Source organism: Durio zibethinus, chromosome 21 (assembly GCF_047325235.1).
Source record: "Durio zibethinus cultivar Kanyao isolate XHJ-2024 chromosome 21, ASM4732523v1, whole genome shotgun sequence".
NCBI classification, from domain to species: Eukaryota; Viridiplantae; Streptophyta; class Magnoliopsida; order Malvales; family Malvaceae; genus Durio; species Durio zibethinus.
The window spans coordinates 6343709-6366129 of NC_143182.1; the positions used below are offsets into that span (position 1 = coordinate 6343709).

The following is a 22421-nucleotide window of genomic DNA, read 5'->3' on the forward strand; positions in this document are numbered from 1 at the left end:
TCTTTCTTATCATTTTCTCTGGTTCCTTTATCATTTTCTTATTCAATTCATGGTCCAACTAGATCGCATCCGGAAAAAAGAAGATAAGTTGCTTTTGTTAACTTTAAGTTTGGCAAACCATATGCCCGTTCTCTTCTATATTTGTATCCCAAAATAAAAAAGACTAATCTTTAATGCCATCATTACTCATCACCCTCATTCTCATTGCTTTTAAGTGATGTTATATAGAAAAGTCGACTTCCATCTTGTGAAATAAGATCTAAGAGACCTCAACTCTCTACATAAATCCTTGAAAACTTTAGTTGGGGAAAAGCTATCTTGGCCCCACTTTCCAACGGTTTCACCTACCCTACTAAGCAAAAATGATTTATGAGTTAACCAAATGTTTCTTCGTTACATTGCAACCTAAAAGCAAATATTAAAGTTTGCCCTATAAAAATTTTCACTTGAAAATAGTCGGTTACCTATTTAGAATTGTTATTTCTACAAGCAAAAATTTTAAAATTTTTTCTTATAAAAGTTATGTCCTCTCCTGAACTAAAAAAAAAAAAAAAAAAAAACTTTAAAGGTTTGCATTATTATTAAATAGCAGTTCACATTTATTTATTTTTGCTATTATAAAAAAAGGAGAGTTTTTTTTTTTAATATAAAAAAATCACGATCTCGAGAATAAAAGAAAAATTTTACGTGTTGCGATTTCAACTATCTATTTACTGGTATTTGATATCAACCCTTAAAATTGACTATATATAAAATCACTCCGCTAAATCCCATGTTCCGTTCATGATTTTCTTCATCTTGGCTGTTCAATAAAAAAGTAAAAGGGAAAGTTATTAGAAAAAAAAAAAAAAAAAGGGTCACTGGACCTTGTCAGAATCAATATTTTGAAATGTTTTGGGCTATGGGACCCAGAATCTGATGAGAAAGAAACATAGAAAAGGACATTGTCTTGCACTCCTTGCCGAAATCATTTGGTTAGAAAAGGGCCTGTTTGCCTGTTCAGCTCACACTACTTCAAGGCGAAACATCATTTCTCTTCCCACAACCCATATTTTTCAAACATTCTAAATTCTTCAACTTTTTTTCCCAAATGACCAAAAGTTTTTCCATTTTCCTTAAAAATGCATTTATAATGTTTGAAAATTCAAATTCTTTTCTTATTTTAATTCCACTCTAACATACTAATCTGTTCTTAATTCTCATACTACATTTAAAAATCATGCCATCCAATTTTAAAAATTAATTTAAAATGAAAACATTTCATCTATAATTTATTTTATTATGATATTACAAATAATTAATTATAATAAATAATTTAATGTGGAATTTATATAATTTTTTATATACTATAAATCAGATTGAATTATTATTAATTAATTATAAATAATATACTTTCATCTAAAAAATTTGCATAATTTTTTATAAGATTAAATTCGATTCCAAATATTTATAATTTTTCTCTCTTCATCTCCTTAAATTATTGCTTCTCTTGCACAAAAGGAAACCATGTCCATCATATATAAATTCTGGCACTATGTACTATTCTATATTAAAACTCATAAAAACAACTCATAGTCTCCTCCAACCCCAACCCAACTACAACCAGTTAAAAGTATACAATTAAAGAAAAGACTAATAGTTTAATGTAGACTCTTTTATTACTATTATTTTTTAAAAAATATCAAGCTTGCACCTTCCCCAAACCTCTCTTGGAATAACAAACAAAATAATAATAAAAAAAAATACTCGCTATATTGACAAATCCGTCAAGACAAAAATATGTTTCCTATTTTTGTCTGTTGAACCCAGTTGGATCCAAAATTATTTTATAATTAAATTGATAATCTAGATTTCATTTTTTAATTATTTTTTAGTGGGATGAAAGGACTTGTCTCTATCAACCGATATATTATAGTCTTATTGTTTATAGTCGTGCATGTCCATTAAATATGACAAAAGCAAGCTTAAGTCAATTTACAATAAAATGTTTGCTAGACTAAGGATCAAATGAGGGTATAATTTAGTATAAAAATGTCGAAATGCGCGTATAATAATCACGTGGGTTAGGGCTTAACCCAAAGGCCAAAACAAATCATCAAAATAGATGATAAGATGAAATTTGTGCATAAACTTTGTTTTATTTTATAGCTTAGATCAAAAAATTTTTTTTTTACATGGCTTTGATATAGATTATGAGATTTTTATTTTTTAATCTCATTTGAGTATTATCAATAATTTTTTAAGCGGATTCATGAAAAATTATTTTTTTAGTGTTTTTAATAATGTTTTAGTTTGAAGTCTTTTCTTTTGTGGCCAAACAAATAATTTTTTAAGGTGTTTACAATATTTTATATTATTAATTTTGAATTTGGGCAAGTGGAAAGTAGGTGGATTCCTTTTCCAAGGTTTATTTTTATTTTATTATTATACTATTATTGTTAGAAACACAAAGCATTGAAAAAGCCAAAGAAGCATGCTTTTATTACTTTTTTAATTGTAATAAGAATAATTTAAAAGAGGGATTAGATTTTTTATAAACTTTAAATAAGGTACCGTGCAAAGCCATCAACATAGAATAAAGTATTCTGGTCTACTTTGATTTCTTTTTTTTTGTAAAATAAGGATTTGCTTTGGCATAAAATATTATACTCACCGCCTTTTCATTGGCATATATAAAAAAAATGGTTGATTGTTGCATCATGGATTTTGAATTTGTGGTTTGAATATTACTATATTTTTAACAAACTTGAGAAATTAATATTGCGATTTTTTTTTATAAAATATTTATATAAAAAATTATCTCATTTTCTTTTTTCGGCAGAGTTGAATGATTCCCTTTTATTTAATCCATGTTTTTATATTGGAATTTTAAAAAGGGGAACAGCCTACATTTTTTTTTTTTATGTGCAAATTGAAGGAGTAATCTGTCAAAGACAAGAAATTTAATAAAAATAAAATAATGGATTTTAAAATATGAGTTGGCTTAGAGGAATAAGAGGTTATGTAGAGGATTATTTTAAATTTGTATATTCAGTCAGCATATTCTAATGGATATTTATTTTTAATTGACCGATGAAGATGCTTATATATATTTTTTAATTTGAAATTATTAAAAATTAAATATGGATTAGTTAAATATTTTACAAATGTTTCACATGATTATTGATTGTTACTTATTTCATATACTAATTGATAAATCATAAGTGTTAAGTACTCTTATATAAAAAAAATTTAATTATCTTGTTTGGTGACTTAAATTAGTAACGTATACGTTTTCTTTTAAAATTTTTAAGTCTTAATTTATTCATTATAATTAAAAAAAAATTAATTTACTTTTGAACTCTTATATTTACATTTGTCTAAAAAATTAATGTATACCAACTCATTCAAATTTATAATTTTAAATATTAATTTTAATATTATATCAATTGATGATTGATTCAAAAGTTTAGTTGGATATTCATTTAAAAATTTGAATTCAATTCATTCAAAATAAAATTTAAATCTAACTATTTCATAAGACAAATTTAAATTACCACTAATAGAGTTGATTTATTTAAATGTTTTTGCAAAATTAATTTTGTAGCAACTATGTGAATTTCAGGTCATTTAACATGAAAAATACCAGTATATTTAAGGAAAAAAAAGCTAGAATGTCATATTCGTGGAGCGGCTGTGGCAAAAACGAGATCCGAGGCCATGAGCAGTTATAGCTAAAGAACAACGCCCCCTACTGTCGTGATTGCTGCCTTGGATCGTGGCCTATTTTCCACGTGTACTTCACGACTCCCACTCGCTGCCGCTTTTATACTCGCCATTTTAGACACACACTTTTTCCTTGCCCAACAATCCTGCCTGTCCCAACGCGAGTACAACCTCGACCTATATCACTTTTGACAATTATAAAAAGCGTCCTCTGACATGTTATGATAGAGTCGAGCGCAGGTTATCATTTCCTGCTTACCCCTCCATTATCGGTGACGTCATGCAGAGATGCCAGGTAAACTAAAACCCCACTCGGGACCCGCCATTCTCGCAACTTCAATGATCGCGACACGAGTTCTGTGCACTCTGCTGCCAAAGCATCTGAGACCGTCCGATTTTACAGAAGTTATTGAATGTTGCGTGCCAGGTCAGACTCGCTTTTTTAAGGTGCTGGTTACTTAAACCCAAGCGAAAGCCACGTCGGATTCCAATCCAACGGATTCTGTTTTCCTACCCGCACTTAATAAATCTCGACCCTTAATTTCTTTGTGGATCCCACCTCAAAGAATTTGACCGACTGGAGCAGTCATTTCGGGCCCCACCAAGTCCCACGTGACTGATCTGCGCCTTTTGTGGACAGTACAATCCACTGAAATAATCTAAAATACGGGCAACCGGCGACATCAGCTTCTCTGTGGACTGTACGGGAAAGGAAAGGGAGATATTTCGTTTGAGTGGAGTTGGCGAATGAACAGTCGACAAGTGTGCTTTATGAGTGGGATCCACCAGATGAAAATGTAGAGAAAACTCTTTTGGTGGATATGTCGACATTGTTTCCGCACGCGCCAGACAAACGCGTGGGGATAGATTGTGATTGATATTGTAGAAAGTGAGCCCCTGAAGATAAAAGAAAGATATAAATAAGCCTGACACGTGGCGAGTTAATGGGCATTGGCTATATTCCGTCAGAAAATGACGTTTCTGCCATGTTGGCATCTGCAAATCACGACCGTCCGATTTTTAAAAGAGTGAATACTAGAGATCAACCCATTTACCCGAAGGAGAAATCTGGGCCGTCAAGGCTAGCTCTGAAGTAGGTTTCCGTGAGTGAATGAACAACAATAAAAATATAAATAAAAAATGAAGCGATAGAGATTGAGATTTTGAGCACAAAAAGAACAGAAAACAAAAAGCCAGTTGAAAAAGCGGAGAAGAGAGAAAACGGTGAACTTCCTTGGCAGCAAACACAATTGGTTTCTCTTCTTAGATTTTTTTTTTCTCTTTTACTTTTCTCTATCGATTCTTTACAGTAAAGAAATTCAAATCTGAAGTTTCAACATTTTATTCGCCGGAAACTATGGTGAATTGCCAAACGGCTGGCTATCTCGTCGGAATATTGTTTATTTTTTAGATTTAATCGAAAAGTATATTATGGAGAGAAACAGAGAAGCAAGAAGATCGAACCTTGCTCCGTCAAATGGATTGCCTAGACGTCGTCAAAGAAGCAATAATCTCCGAGATTCATCTGGTTTCAAACTTTTTCATTTTTTTCTCTATATATATATTTTTAATTTGTTTTGTGTTATTTTCTTAATCATTTTTCTTTTTTTTTTCTTGGGTTTTCAGAAGATGGAGAGATAGAGATGCAAGAAACGGTGAGGTTAAGAGAGAATGCGAGCAAAAGAGAAAGAGACCAAAATTTGTTGAATCGGAGCAAGCGTAGGCGAGCAGATAAGGTGGTTTTACAAGAAAGCAATAACAGAGAAGACGGAGAAGAAAGTACGGAGGAGAGTTCTGGTGAAGAAGAAGACTACGAAACTGAGCAGCTCAGTAACCGTAAAATCTCGTCTTCAGCTAGAGTTCCCAGACAAATACCCCCTTTGAAGGCGACCGATGAGATGATTAGTTTTCCAGTACCCCGAAAAGCTCGCTCAGGTATCAAAATTGTTGGTTTTAATCATCTATATTTACATATATAAAAGATGCTGATTTTTTTTAGTTATTTATTGATTTTCTTTTGTGGGTTTTTTTTTTTTTTTTTAGCATCAGTGAAAAGGTCACATGAGAATTGGGTGGCTGGAAATGGTGGTTTCGTGGAGGAACAAAACCATCGGCGAGCTTCGATTTCGCCGGCTAGTCGGAGCGTTGAGTCTGACCGAATTTCACCGTCTTCATCAAATGGTTCTGTTAGGAAGAAGATGGTCAGCTTCTGCGTTTATATATATATATATATATTTGGTTTTTTAATGCTTTCTTTCATGTGTTTTAATGTTTGACGAAATTGAGAGGATTGAGGAGTTTTTGGGTCTTTTTTTTCCCCGGATGTTGCAGAAGACAAATGGACCTAAGACTCGGCTTCCAAAGGCGACCAAGTCCTCTGTCCAGGAGGATATCGAGATTGAAATCGCAGAGGTTCTGTACGGATTGAAGAAGCAATCGCAAAGCTCCAAGAAGGAAGATAGCGCTGGAAATCCTTTGTCAAAGCTTGAATCGGAAGATGCAAATGTTTTCTCTACTGATATCAAGATCTCTGCTTCTCCTCAGATTGCAAGCTCTGCACAGAGTCAATCTCAGACAACGTTTTTGCCGGATCCATTGGTTGGCATTGGTGGGTATTTTCAGCGTTCAATCTTTTTGCTAAAATGGTTTGCTTCTTTTTTATTTTTAATTTTTTTTATCATTGGCATTTGTAGCATCAAAGAAGAAACTCGAAGTTGAGGATTCTCTAATTCCAGTGAAAGTTGACAATGAGCAACCGGCAAAAATGGAAATTTGTTCATCAAAACAGGGTCAAATATCAGGATTTAATGCGGTACTTTCTGAGTCTAATCTTGATAAGGGTGCTGCTGAAACTGCATCTGTGTTAATGGAGTCACGGGAGAACGTGGTGACTATTAAGCAGGGAGATTCGAAACCATCCGTTGAAGAACCAAATTCCGTAGATAGAGCTGTGACCAGGGAAAAGTCTGTTTCGACTGAAAAGGAATCCGCTAAATTGGATGTTAATTTTCAGGATTCCACTGTGACGAAAGTGTGAGCATCAAAGAATCTTGCTTTCTTACTCCTTTGATTAACGCTTTCAAGATATCTGATTTTTTTTTTTTTTTTAAAATTTTGTTGGCATGGGATATCACAGAATATCGACCATGACAAAAGCGGAGAGCCAACGTGAAGAGAAGTTCAAGATCGATTTGATGGTGAGGATCTCCTTCTGTCGAAAATTCCAATTAGATTACTTCGGTTGGTATTTTGCTGTCCAAATTACTGAAGAAAAAGAGTAATGAGTAATGCCCCCATTTCTAACAGGCTCCTCCTCCTATGGCATCATCCCCGGAAAGGGATAGCCCTATGGATATCACATCGGATCCTAACTACAAGGTTCTGGACATAGAGTCGGTGAGTGCCTTTCAACTTTACCGATTTATCCTTCTGATTTTTGTTCATGGACTTAAATTTTTTATCTTTCATTTTTGATTCAGAAGGTAGAGACTTTGTCCAAGGATGAAAAAAAGGTTGTGAAGAAAGAAATGAGAGCAGAAGATAGTAAAAACATGAAGATGGATGCAATTAAGGAGAAGCGAGATTCATTGAACCTTGATTTGGAGAAGCTGCATCAAGACAGTTCTAGTCATTGCTGTAAATTTGAACATGGTCAAAAACAACATCTCTCTAAAGTTGGCACTCCAAAAGTGGAGAAAACCTGTAATTTTTAATATGTTTCAGCCTTGTCTCACTGTGATGCTCAATGATTTTTATTTGTTTACTTAGCTCTCTGTTTACTTAATTATGATATGGTGAGTTTACTGATTGATCCTCTTCTCTTATTCAGTCCAATCTAGTTCAGTGTCTGTGCCAATCACCCTTGCTGGCTGGCCAAATGCTCTGCCACCACTGGGGTAAGCCATCTAGACTTTTGTTCTGGTTCTGCATTTTGTTTTTGGTAAATACCCTTTGCTGTTAATATTATTTGGTTTCTAAGAAGTAGAAACTTTATTTATATAGCAGGTATATGCCTCCCTTCCAGACAATTGCGCCCATGGACGGAAGTGCCATATCATCCACAGCATTACAGGTATGAATACTGATTTTCTTACTAGGCCAAAGGTTTCAATATATAGCTCAGGCTATTTGTTACATATTTTCTTGGTTTTAAATTAACTACGAATTTCTGTTGGAAATATGCAGCCTCCTCATTTCCTTCTTTCTCAACCTCAGCCTAAAAGATGTGCCATGCATCGTTACATTGCTTGCAACATACAATTACACCAGCAGTTCACAAAAATGAACCATTTTTTTCCAGCAGCGACTGGTTCTGCATCTCTATGTGGGGCCAAGCCCAACAATCTCAGTGTGGCGCCATCTGCAGAAAATTTGATTCTTGAAAATCCGTTGCTAAGAAGCTTCCCAGTTGTTAATCTAAATCCTACAGAGGAGAAAGGTATGGTTGCAGTGGGCTCCCCGGGTAAGGCCAGGAAAGATAAAAGCTCTGACTGCACCAATTTCATGGCCACGGCACAGAGAAAGCAGGTTATGGTTGAACAGGCTTCCCAACCAGCACCTGCTGGTAACTTGATGGTATGTTAATGCTTTTTAAGTTAATGTAGAATTCTTGCTAATTCATTTTTTGGGGTTATTTTTGTAGTTGCGTCATTGCTATCAATTTGTTTTTCATTTTCAAAGTTGTGCTCTTTTATGTTATTGCAGAATGGCCCTGCTTTCATATTCCCTTTGAGCCAGCACCAAGCAACTGCAAATAAGTCTGGGCCTTCTAAATCTGCTACCTCAACTAACAAAGCATCATTGACTAATAATTCAACACCTGGAATTTTGACTAGCTCTACAGCGCTACCGGGAGTAGCAGCAGCCGTGAGCTTTAATTACCCAAATTTGGGTGCTAATGAAGCTCCGTACTTGACCATATTACAGAACAATGGTTACCCTTTTGCTATTTCTGCTCCTGTTGGAAACCCATCATCAATTAGAGGAGGAACCCCTACTCAAGCGTTGCCTTTCTTTAATGGATCTTTCTATTCCTCTCAGATGTTCCATCCTCAACTTCAACAGCAGCAAGCTCACTCGCATTCGCTGGTTCAACCAGCTTATCAGAACACAGTCACATCAAGTGGCTCATCATCATCCCACAAGCAACCAGAAAGTCAGCAGCCACGGGGTGGACAAGTCAGTGGCAATAATTTTTTGAGCTCAACAAGCATGCATTCACAGCAATTGCAGAAGTATAATATGCTTCCATCCAATCAATCTCGTAAAATGGAACCTGAGATGAATGGGGAGAATACAACTGCAAACACCCAGAAAAGTGTTTATGGCCAGAACCCAGCACTTCCTCATCAGCCGCTTAACTTTGCCTTGGTACCTTCTGCAACGATGGGTGGTGGTGGTGTAAATGGAAATCACAGCGAGAAGCAGCTTTCACAACAGAAAAATTTGAAGGGTGGAGTTGATCTCGTCCCTCAACAGGCATTTGCCATGTCATTTGCCTCTTTCACTGGAAACAACATAGCTTCAAATCTTAACTTCTCATCAATGGCACAAAACCCCAATATCTTTCATAGCCTACCTGATATGGCTCGTCAAGGATACCAGTTTACACCTGTACCACAAGCTGCACAGCAGAAGAATCACCAAATATCTGACGGGAAGAATGGAGCTGGTTCAACCAATCTGGATGATGGAAAAAAGGTAAGTTCGGGGAAGTCACATAAAACAAACTCTCAGACATATGTTTTTGACAATTCAGCTAGATCTTTGAACTTTGTATCCTCTCCTGTCACTGGAAATTGGCCTTCTCGCTCCATCACCTCCACTACAGTAACCATAAATCCTCCCATTGTTGCTAATTCATCAAATTCCCAACAACAGCTGCTTCAACTTCAGAAGCAGCACGTGGTGCAACAACATCAGCAGCAATCTCGAAGCAAAACTGAGACTACCAACACCATGCCTGCATCTTCCATTGCTGCTATATTCCCACAAACTGTGCCTCAAAACACCACTGCTGCACAATCAACCCTGTGGAAAAACTCAGCTAGAACCCCAGCATCTCCAGCTGCCAATGTCTCGGCCGTTAAAAATTTTCCCCAGCAACCATCGAGGCCTCCACAAGGCCAAACACAGATATCATTTGGGGTAAATAACAAGCCCTGCTTATCGCCACAGGGACAAGAAATACCTACGAGCGGTCAGTCTGCGTCGCCTATGATTGTTGGGTCTCCACCAAGCAGTGGCAACTTGAGAACAAGTTCAACGAGCAGCAAAGTTGGCTCATCAGTTCCTACACTGCAATCACAACAGAGCGAGAATTCTTCTGCTGGTAATGGCCAGAAATCCTCTCCGGTGTGTGGAAGGAACGTGCCTTCAATCTTGAGCACATGCCCTAGCCACCTTTCGGAACTCAAGTATTGAAATTTAGACGCAATTTAATATATTGCCCTCTCACTGCCTGCCTTAGTGAATTTGAAGGGAAATGCGCAGGACACGTTACAACGATTTTGAGGGGATTAAGCTTTTCATGTCAAGTGAAAGGCACGTGGGTTCTTGTTTTGCCGGAGGAACTAAAGATTTTGATCATTTTTGGCAGATTCATCAGAGGAGCAAAGAAAAGAAGCTTAAGCATTGGATGTGAAATGCAGTTGGCTGGACTTGGACAATAATATTCATTGCAAGTCAGACTTGTTCCGACAAGGCAGCCCCGGATTGATGCTAAGACCAAAATGCATGTGGAGTTGCGGCCACCAAGCATCACAATTACATCGGCATATGTGAGTTGGCGGGGCTGGGGTCATTGGTGAAGAAGACAGGATAATGTTCAAAGGAGGTTGGGGCTATAGTTAATCCGACAGTTTTGAAGTTTGAACCAAGGTGGGGACCTACCAATACCATATTTCAGGGCTTATGGTTGGTTGTCCTATTTAAGTCTATTAGGTCTAAGTGATGCTGACGTGTAATAGGATAATCATTTGCAAAGAAAACAATATTCCTGGTTTCATAAACTATTTTATTTGAAATTAATCTTGCCCATTTGGCTATTTGCCCTATTCCGATTTCTTATTATTTTTGTGATTGATTGTGGGTGGAGGCCATAAGAGATATTTGTAGTTAGAAAAGATACCCAAAAATCTCAAATGTAGCAAAGTAGAAATTGTCGAGCTGGAAGCAACTGATGTTATTGGCCGTGGCCTTTTTGTATTCTTCTGCTTCTTTACCGCTCCTTGTATTCGTTTGCATATATGCTCGACACGGGACTGGATGAGTTTTTAAGATTTCAAACTCTGTTTTGATTTTTTAAACTTATTTGGCCTTTGACCTAAAGCAGTCATGGTTTCGCACAAGTTTCCTTGAACAATTGAATTAGCAGATCGTCTAAATTCAAAGCATTTGAGGATTATTTTATTGTTGCGTCTGCCATAATTCCACGTTTCACTTCATATTTATCTTATTCTTATCACTTCATATCCAATAATCTGATAATCCACACAATCTAGCACTGAGGGTTATGATGCTACCAAATGTTTCAGTCTCTTTAAGAACAAATTTAAATTGGAAGAATCTTTCATGAATGTAAATGGCATTAAAGAAACCAGTTCGATGACGTAAAATCTATAGTTGAGGAAATAAAAAAAGCTTTCGAGTGTCTTTTGATGATTCCTCATCTACTTCTGTTGGAAAGAAGCCGCATTGACCTGAAAATCTTTGGCTTGTCTGTGAAATGGATCCTCACCTATGTACAAGTCCAAAATTGATCTACAAAGGAGTTTGCTATCTATACTTCTTGCCTCTTTCCCATCAACTACAAAATTTAGAAAAGAAAAGAATTGCTATAAAATTACATTTCATGCAGTGGAAAATAATATGGAATCAAGTATAAAGCAAATGTAGTTTTTAATTCTATGTTGCTGATTTTTCATTTAAGTACTGTATCCAATACATGTACGTTAGACATAGGTATGGTCCGATCCTCTAAAAATATGGAAAAACTTACAGAAAAATTCACCACTGGACACATACACATACTCCAACACTCACCTCCGAGTAGTAACATAGGTTTTACACATGCAGTAAAAGTAACCTTTGGAGACCAAGATACTTAAATGCAGAAGCAAAAACAGCCTTTTAACCAATTTCGTACTAATCCAAGGTCTCATATTTTACCACAAGATCCTCGTTTGAAATATATGTCTTGCAATTTGCATTATGTAAATCAAGAAACATAGCAGTTTTGTAGATGAAAAAATTGAGGGAATAATGGTCACTTGGACTAACAGATGAATAATCCACACAGAATAAAAGAAAATGAACAGAAAATTGAGAGATGGCTTCATACTTCTAATTTAGAGATAAATAGACAAGAATATCTTACTTGTTGTCTTAAGAATATGGCCTCATTCCCTCGAGAGATCTATCACAGATCCCCTTGTATTTTATATTCATCTTTGAATTGAGAAGTGAACCTGCAATCAACTTGGACATGATATCAAACTAACAACAAAAAATGCCAAACAGGAAACGGGGGTAGGAAAGTTTGGGGCTATAGAAGCTTAAAAACAGGTAAAAAAGGAAAAAAATTGAAGAAAAAGGGAAATTAGTGCAGTGCTGTCTAAACTTAGTCAGAGACTCATGGTTGTCGATTTCAACAATTTAACAACTTATTGCATAGCATATTGTAAATCAATTCTTAACAGCAATTTCTGCAAGAGTCAAAAGCAACACTAAAAACACCAGAAAATGATGACTAATTTGTAACTTCAAAAAGGTATGAAGATGTTAATTAAACATATTAATTTCAGCTTATCAACTGAAATTTACCAACTAATAGGTAGAAGTTGATAGTTAAAAGCATACTTCACCTTTGAAACAGCTATTAATTATCTGATCCCCCAAACTTTTGGAGTCTGCTTCCAACTGACTCTTCAAAAGCACTACGTACAGAATGGATGCTCGATTTGCTCTAGATAATCTGAAGTCTAACAGTCATGCATATACCAGCTTCCATAAGATCATTATTGCGATCCTTATTGTGTTTAAGTTCAGAAACAGATAAATTTCCATATGTCTCACTCAATAGCTTCTTTAAATCATCCCCATTAGCATAAACACCAGCAACAGGACAAAGTTACCTGCATAAAGAAATTGCAATCAACTTTTTTTCCCCCTAAAAATAATTGATTGGATAACTCAATCTACATTCTATAGGCCGTTGCCATAAATGTACCGAAAGCATTCTAGCCACCTATTGTATCCCATGATTCAATACTTTGACAATTAACATCACTTATGCAATAATATAACCAAAACACCATTTAAATTCTAGAAATTCTTGCATGAAAATCTGGGATTTAAAAGCAAATCGAAAGCTGAAACCTTGCAAGTTATCCAGAACTCCAGAATTCCAGAATTTAGAAACATAAACAAAGCTTCCACAAAAGGGACAGAACATGTTTCTAGTCCAAAGTATCTAAATGGGTCCAATGTACATCTACAGAAATGAAGAATCACATAAAAATAAAAAAGAAGCAGAAATTTTCAAAGAATAAAAAAGTAGCTAATAAAGTTACCAAATGCATAGACATCGAAGTTTTTCAATTCCAAGATGCTCTTTTTCCTCGACCCAACTCCGAGAAGTCGAAAGGAGTTTCACAGAACCGTAGGAAAAGAAACTCCGGTCTTTGATTCGACGACTGGATCAGAGCCAACAGCAAGAGAAAGCGAGCCCCAAAGAGGAGAAGAGTGATTCTGGAAGAGCAAATTCGCCGCATTTTGGAGAAATGAGTGCTTGGGGTTCTGCGAGACGAATGCCAAGACCGCCGGCGGGACAAATGTGGCGGAGAAGTGACGAGGACTGGTGGTCCGCTGGCTGCTGTGAGGCGTGCCAGGTAGAAACGTGGGCTGAAAAAACAAGAAGAAGAACGGCGGCGACACGATATTTTAAGTACTTCAATTTTCGGTACTTTTATATTATATATGTAGGAGGTGGCACGTGATCTGCACCTGGATCAGGTAGTTTGTTCGTCAACAGTGAACTAGGAGAGGTTTTTGGGCCTCTTGATAGACCCAAGGGCCCAAATAAGTCAAACTTTGATATTATCCCTTCAACCCAAAGGAGTGACTTCTACATCCATAGTCCATGTCCATTATCACTTTTGTCCTTCGGTTCTCATTTCATTAGTAGGCTTTAGGCTTTGTCTGATTGGATTCAGCCCTTGGGGCAAAGCAAATTGATCCAGGTTTGGCTAAGTCTCCAACTCAAAATCTTAACTAGCCTTCCTAGCTAGCAACTTCTATTTTTTTTAATGAATTACATGCATCAATCAATCTTATATATATATATATATATAATGGATAAATAAGTCAAACAAACAATCAAAAAGTCAATATATAATTGGACGAAGCTCACATTTAATAAGATTTGAATGAAAATGATTTTCTTCTTATCATTGAAACATAATCCATATTCGGTTTGTTAATTTTTACAAGCAAAAACTGAAAACAAAAAGGATCCAAACTTTAGCATCAGGATCAATAACTCAGCTAACTTGTAGCCGCACTGTAGTTTATTATAACTCTAACAACCGATAAAATCTCAATTAAACCAGGTGTTCTCAGCGGCTTGTCCTTTCCAAGAAATGGCTCTTGCTCCCTTCTTAACTTTACCAAACCCAACTTTGTCATACATGAAAAATACTAACAACTATATATTTAGGATTTTTTTTTTTATATAAAATTTGTAATGAATGGCTAATTATTTGTCTCAAGATAGACAAGGAAGAAGAAGGGATTTGATCATATGAAAAATACAAGTAGTGTACTAATTATAAATTGAACCAAGCCATGTGTGCCATGGAAAATCGATTTCTTTTTTGTTTTTCTTGTCCTTAATTCATATTCTATTTTCTACCATTTTTTATTGGTGTTTTTTCAACTAAAACATAATATATATATATCTTAAACTATTGCTGACAAAACCAAACATTTCAACCACCTCGTTTGTTTGTGGGAGGATCATCCTGGCTGGAACAAAAGAATCTTAACATTAGACCAGGAAAAAAAAAAAACACGTTTAACATACTTATTTAGAACTTAATATATTATTCTTCTCATCACCGTACATAGACTTTTATATATAGAAGTGTTAATCTATAGCACATGGAGTTTCGTCTAATTATATATTGACAGTTTCACTTGTTTATTATTCATTTTTCATGATGTACTCTATCAAAAATTATTTTATTATGATTGTACTTGTTAATATACACATATTTTCATAAAAAAAAAAGGTGGAGTATAAATTTCAGGCTATTAATTTTTTTTTAACAAAAAAATTGTAGAATAAAAATAAAAAAATTATAAATAATTATTGATATTCGAATTTTAAACTTATTAAATATTAATTTTTAAATTTGATTATATGAATTAATTAAGTTATTCCTCAAATTCGTTTATGAGATTATAATTAATTTGCTTCATATTTGATTCAATGTCAATGGAAATTAATTAACCTTAATTCTATACTTAACTTCAATTGGAGCACCTTCATGCGTAGTTACCTTGATGTCGAGTTGTGTGACCTTGGATTTCCATACGGTAAACTTGACAGATTAATTAATTGATGTAACGTACGAAGAAAGTTGTTACCTTATTGGTAGTGTTACCATATAGAAAAATAATTGATCTTGATTAATCATTGTCTCTGTTTTAATTGTTGATTTTAATGTGTCTACTTTTTGCTACTTCAACAGTATTTGTATATAGAACAAAAAACTATCCCAAGTGATTAAAAATAGAAAATAATTAAAATATATATTAGTTTGTATGATAATAGAATTACATATTTTTTTTTATCATTTTAAAAATTACATAAGCATTGTTTATAATTATTTAAAAATATTTATCTTCATATCCAAACTTACTTTTGTGTATTTACTTCTGAAATCAAGATGCAAAAGCATGATATATATATAAAAAATATATATTTCATCATAATTGATAAAAAAAAAGCTTATAAATAATTACCAGGTGCAGAAGATATATTGCTAATTCTGAATAATTAGAGAACAACTTTTTTGTTTCAACTATCCCCACCCTTGGCCTACAGCCATAATCAGCGGCAGCAAATTGAAACCACAACTGCTAATTTATCTACACATGGTGTAAATGAAATTATAATCATAATGTACATTCATATGATTTGTCGATAAAATATTAAATCTTAATTTCATTTATCATGATTTAATTCTCCGAAAACTTCAAAAAAAAAAATGGTAGCCATTAACCAAAGAGAGAGAACATCAAGGTTATGAGAAAAGCTATTAGATTCCGTAGTGGAAACAAACACTTGAGAACATAGAGACCATTTTGAGTGGGATGGCTTGGGTTTCGTTTATTATATTATGAATTACTAGTGTTTGCGATCGACAAATGCTTTTTGTTGGTTTGTTTGCTGTCTTAAATCATGGCAGCCCATCTCGATTCTATAGGATTGGCTTAAAGCCTTGAACTCATGTTTTCTTTTCTTTTACCTTTCTGCCCATTAACCGAAGACTCACTTTCCATGTATCTGCTGAAATGTTCATGGATATTCTATTCTCATTGGTAGTTTTCTATCATGCATGATGTACAAAGTATTAATTCTCTCTCGTTGGTACGTAGTTCACGACATTGCTAAAATCCAAACAATATTTCAACCAAAGACAAGCAATTTAACTAGCTTTTGTCTCTTGATAATGGAACTAATGAGAACCTAACAACCAAAGAAAACTTATTAAAACAAAGAAAGAAGGAATTAGTTAACGGCCTCCAGTGGGAAACAAAGAAAGAAAGAACCTAACAACCAAACGCTCCATTTTTTTATTAACTAATTAAAATAAAGTTTTCTCAATTTCCGATATAAAATTTTCTATTTCACTTAAGGGACGACATCGAATTCGGATTTTGAATCTTAGTGTCTACGCAATCCTTTTTCTTATTATCAAATTACTACTTCTTATGTACCATTTTTTTTTTTTTACATGTTTAATAGTTTGCGAACTGCTGAATTTTTGTCAGGATCGGTGATGCAAACTGATTACGACATTGCTGTAATATTATAGTCGAATAGACTACTACCGAAGATAGCTGCAGCAGCTGGAGTAGGACAATTTCAAGAATAAATCTCTCTATGCATGTAAAGATTCCCACAAATTTTCTTCTTCCATTATACATATATATATATATATATATATATAAGAAAATCACTATCCAATTTAATTGCCGATGAGGCATTTTGATCTAAATAAAAAAAGGTTCATGGCATTTGAGGCCGATATATATGCCTTTACCAGCAGTAGCTCATCGTACTCGTACAATAGTTATTAATTACGATTAATCTTTAGATTTTGTTTTTAATGAATTAATATGACTGATAACAAATGGGATAACTTCTCTTTTAATTAATCTCAATTTCTATAAACCTAATTTATAGCTATATAGAATACATTACACATACTAATCCTAGATTGTTTTTAGTTTAAATCTTCACCCAATTTGCCAATTATTATTTCATGAATAATCTTTATTCAAGTAATTAGTTACTTGAATTCAACTTTTGATGTCAACTGTTAAATCGTTTAACAAGTTTAATTTTTTTTAGTATAAATTATAATAATCCATTTTTTCATGATTCGAATCCACAATTTTCATGTTAAAGTATAAATCAAATTCTAGTAAGCCTTTTAAGGACATCTTGACTAGGTTTTTATTGGAGATAAAGTATGAAAAAACCAATTAATTAATTTTCTTTTAACAAATTAATAAATTCTTTTTGTTACATGCATTTAAATTTAAATTATCTGCGATTATTGTCCGCATCCTAGTTATCATTATATATTAAAGCTTGAAATTGCATTTAAATGATAAGTATTTTACTCAATACTAGCTAGGTGTGTTTTATTATTCAAAGTATTAGGTTCAAATATTTGCTTTTTCAAATAAAAAAATGTAGTTAAGCAATTATGGTGTTAACAAATTTGTTCTAAATTTAATGAATGTTGAAAAGACTTTAATTTATAATTAGAGGATTTAACTAAAGAGACTATAATACCACTCACCAACAAAGAAAAGGGGCAAACATGGTATTGAGAGAATACATACTAGTTGATTAGTGAAAAGGGCAGTGACAGGAGGATATTATTTACAATTATTATTATAAACATCCATTTATGTCTAGATAAATTGGGGTCAATTTCTTTATTATTGTCATAGCATAGTATGATATAATATAATATTATTAATATTATTATAGTACAGTATATAGTATAGTACCTTATATTATATATTGTATTATATTATTATTATTATTATTTGCTTTCCTTTCATTTTCAATCTATGAGAACGATTTTGGAAATTGAAATTGATTCAATTGATCATGGTCAAAAGGGGTTTGTGATATAGATCATGAAGTCTTTAATTTGGATCCTGGGCGTTAGCAAAAATTCAACCTTGAGATCACATTCAGACAGAATCCAATCTCAAGATTTAAGCTTGAGATTAATTATGTTTATTTCCTTAAATTGTTTTAAGGGGGCCTATAAATTGAATAAGAAATCAAAAGAATGATAGAGAAAAAAAGGGAGCGAAAAGCTGGGGTTATTAATTTTAGGCAATAAGGTTTTCTTGAAATTTTGGCTTTATGGGATTTTGATTTGTAGGAGTTTTGGGTTTGATTTGGAGTTTCGAGGTTTAAATTTGAGATTTTAAGATTAGGTTTAGATTTCTATAAGGTTTTGGAAAAAAACAAAAAAAGGTTAGGGAATTTTTGATTTTTTTTTGAAAAATTTTGGAATTATGGAAGAACACATGAATTTTTTGATGAAGTTTTCAATGGGAGTTTGAAGTTTCCGATGAGATTCGGGTGAAATTTTCAAAATCCGACGAAATTTTTAGATTTTGATTAAGTTTCTGGGTAGGTTTTTAAAGAGAGGGGAGAAAGTTTTTGGGTTAGAGAGAGAGTGGGCAAAAGGTTTTTTAGGCTAAACGTAGAAACTTGGCTTTTATACTAGTCCTAAATGATAGCATTTTGAACACCCTAGACCTGTGCATCTACCCAAAAACCTGCGTAAAGATCTGTGTCCAAACCCGACCCGTTTTGCAAGATTTCTTTTTTCATTTTCATTTTATTTTTCGATTTTCATTTATTTTCATGTTTTAAGTTTTATTTTATTTTATTAATTTTTTATTTTATCTAGCAATTCATTTTTTTTTAAAAAAAAGATTTTCTCTTTCTGGAAAATAGAATAAGCAAAGAAAAAGTCTTTTCCAATAAGATAAAAAAAAAACAAAGAAATAAGTTTAAAAATCTTTTTCAAATAGGTTTATGAAATCCACCAAACTATCGAAAAATTTCATAAATCATTTTTTAAAAAATAAAAAATAAAAAAAAATTATCCTTTAAACTATTGGAGGATTGCTTTAAATTACGTCTTATTAAACTATTGAGAGACTTAATATTTTCATAAGTCTTTTTGCAATGAAATCTCACCAAACTATTGAGAGATTTACCTCAAAGTAAGTCCTACCAAACTATTGGGAGACTTTACTAATTTTTTTGAATAAAATATATTATTAAATCTAATGATGGAGCCATTTTAGAATGGGATATTAGTCTCTACGAATATTCTTGAGGTGAGAAAATTACCCTAAATTGCTACTAAACTATTGAGAAAATTTTAAGACTAATTTTTAATATTAAATTATTTGGTAAATTATAAAATGATCAAGGCTTGGATAATTTGAAATCAAACTGATACTATCCTTCGGATGGATGCTGTGGGGTGCTATAACCTTCTCCATGCGTAACTGTACTCCTGAACCTAATATATGGTTTCGTGGATCAGATTATGCTTTAGGTGGTCAATCACATATAAACAAAAAAGATTGGTGGTGACTCCTCTAATCCATGTCTAGCGGTAGGTCCACAGATCTATACATTATGATATTTTTGACAACTCCATTAGAGACATCGAAAGTTAGGCCAGTAAATAATTTTTTATTATCTAAGCCTTGTTTAATAAATTTGAGATTTTTTTTAATTGCTCGTACTTGCTTAATTATTTATTTATTTCTTTTCATTGCTTATACTTGCTTAATTATTTATTTATTGTATCTGTCATTCATTTATATGTGCATAACATAAGCTTTTCACCCAAGCTTTAGCCTTAGGAGAGAGTGAAGTACCTATGTCCTAGTGAGATTTCATGTCTTTGCATGTGTCTACGAAACACTTTCATTCAAATTGAACCCTTTTCACTTGTAGCTTATAATGGGTGATGATCGACGTGTCTTATTAGTTTATAATGGACTATGATGTAAGGAATAATTTGATAACCTTTTAGAGGTAATCCAAATCACATATAGTTAACTTTAAGAACCCAATCATAGATAGAGCCATGTCTTTTCACCTTTTATAGTTAACCTAAAATTTAGGGTCATGTTGTTATTTTTACTTGCTTTATAGTGTTTATTTTTTTTTTATTGAGGTAATTAACCAATTTTTTTTATCTTTTTATTTCTTTTTTTTTGTGCTTATTCATAAACATACATGCAGATTGCATATTATGCTTACTAACTTTTTTATGTATGCATGCATTCATGCATCACTGCATTCATTCTCATGTATATCTGAAGGTTCCATAAACATTATTCTAAATTTACACCATAATTTTGAGAAATGAAGGTTTAAGGATAGCTCAATACCAGTACTACACTCGGATTAGAGCCAAAAAAATAGAGCAAGATAATACAAGTTGTCTTGAAATGATAAAAAATGCCTAGGAGATACTTGAAGAAAAATTGAGCAAAATACAGTAGGGCTTTGGAAAGAGAAATAGAAGAAAGGTAATAGAGGAAGAAACCTCACCTGAAGTTATTGAATCAACATATCCTCTAGGTTTCGATCCCCATCAGACTCAAACTGTCCTAATTTTTCAGCCACAACAGGCAACCATTCCAAATTACAATTACCCAGGAATCACTTATGCACCTGGTCATGAGAACATCTAGAGTTATAATAATCTTGTTTTCATCAGAAAGACAGCTGAGCCCATTTAACTCCTTACTCTGAAAGAAACAAAAGAGAAGATTGCGGGCTGTGGAAGGAATTGAATTTTATGGATCCATGGATACAGTAGGGCTTTGTTTAGTGCCAGATGTAGTGATGCCACCCAAATTCAAAGTACCAAAATTTGAAAAGTATGACGGTACTAAGTGCCCTATCATACATATCACAATGTACTTTTGTAAGATGACAACACATACTAGCAATGAGAAGCTACTCATGCACATCTTTCAAGACAGCTTAATTGGGTCTATAGTAAGGTGGTATGTTCAGTTAGACGAGACCCGCATAAAGACATAAAAAGATCTGACTTGGTCTTTTATTAATCAGTATAACCATATCATTGATATGGCCTTTGATCACCTTTTCTTGTAAAGAATGGAAAAACAAGCATCCAAATCCTTCAAGTAATATGCCCAAAGGTGATAGGATATAGTTACTCAGGTATAACTTTTTTTGATAGAAAAAAAACTATAGTGCTATTTGTGAGCACTCTAAAGTTGTCATACTATAAAAAAATGATAGAAAATATGACTAAAAACTTTGCTAATATGGTGATTTCGGGAGAGATCATAAAAAATACCATAAAAAATGGTAAACTTGAAGGAGGAGAGTCTTCCAAAAGAACACTTAAGAAGAAGAAAAGTGAGACTCAAGCTGTGAATCTTAAATGGTAACAATTTAAAAACTACTCTCAGCCCACCTATCTTATATATCACCACACTGTAAACCATACTTCTATTTCCCCTTACCAACTAACTACACGACCTTTTTATCCATCATCACTAAGATCACCTGCTTACTTAGTCAACATAACAAGTAGTGGCTGAGAACTATGGATAAGGGAAAAACCTACCTTTGATCCTATACCCATAAGCTACATAAAGCTATATCAAGAGCTCTACAAAAATCACCTCATTGCCCTTATTCTTGTAAAATAGCCTAAACCTCTTTATCTCAAGTGGTATGATGCTACTGTCCATTGTGACTACTATTATGAGATAATAGGCCATTCTACTAAAAATTACCTTTTTTTGAAGTAAAAAGTATAACATCTAATTAAAGAAGGGCTGATAAGTTTCGATACTAATGGGAACCAGCACCTAACGTCAGCGAGAATCCTTTACCCAATCATACAATTAATGCCCTGGACAAGGATAAAAGGCATATAAAAAAAAGGTCGAAAGAGATTACAATATCATTTAACTAGTTGTATGATGCCTTGTGTGAGGTCGAGTTGATACAACCAAAGCCCTACACACCTATATGAGAAGATGCGTCCCTAAGTAAAGATATAAGTATCACGGTGGAACCTCAAGACACTTCATTAATATTTGTAAATAATTTCGTGAAGAGGTGCAAAAATTAATGGTTTCTTACCAAATCGAGTTATATGAGGAATTAAAAACCTCGAAAGATATTAGGGTGGATATGATAGACAGATGGGTCCCTAAGCCTGTCACCATCCATTATAATGAGAAACCAAAACCAATCAAGAATAAATTCATTCTTAAGGCAATAGCTTTTAAAGTCCCACGCCCGTTCCCTTACAAAGATGATAAGATTATACCACAAAGGTATGATTGCGAAGTAATAACTCAGGGGCAATAAA

General features: G+C 33.6%; 1 protein-coding gene and 1 pseudogene across 8 annotated transcripts; one reads left to right on the forward strand and one right to left on the reverse strand.

Annotated features, from left to right (window-relative positions):
* The first annotated feature begins 4864 nt into the window (after positions 1-4864).
* On the forward strand, positions 4865-10760 carry LOC111305200 (protein TIME FOR COFFEE). 7 transcript variants are annotated; one of them, XM_022902500.2, is made up of 12 exons: positions 4865-5233; positions 5332-5640; positions 5749-5906; positions 6037-6313; positions 6399-6738; positions 6842-6902; positions 7012-7101; positions 7185-7407; positions 7535-7601; positions 7708-7777; positions 7891-8280; positions 8410-10760. In XM_022902500.2, exons 1-12 carry the CDS (start codon positions 5137-5139, stop codon positions 10126-10128), a joined length of 3801 nt encoding a protein of 1266 aa, XP_022758235.2. In that variant the 5' UTR covers positions 4865-5136; the 3' UTR covers positions 10129-10760. The 7 variants fall into 7 exon arrangements, with proteins under 7 accessions (XP_022758235.2, XP_022758236.2, XP_022758239.2 ...); XM_022902501.2 differs by having other exon boundaries at positions 7711-7777; XM_022902504.2 differs by having other exon boundaries at positions 7188-7407.
* A 496-nt stretch (positions 10761-11256) lies between these two features.
* LOC111306425 (fatty-acid-binding protein 1-like) lies at positions 11257-14391 on the reverse strand (annotated as a pseudogene). The gene is made up of 6 exons (XR_016331731.1): positions 14256-14391; positions 13711-13809; positions 13280-13646; positions 12570-12821; positions 12083-12173; positions 11257-11512 (listed from the first exon to the last, which is right to left on the reverse strand). The product of XR_016331731.1 is annotated as a fatty-acid-binding protein 1-like (transcript).
* Between the last annotated feature and the right edge of the window lie 8030 nt (positions 14392-22421).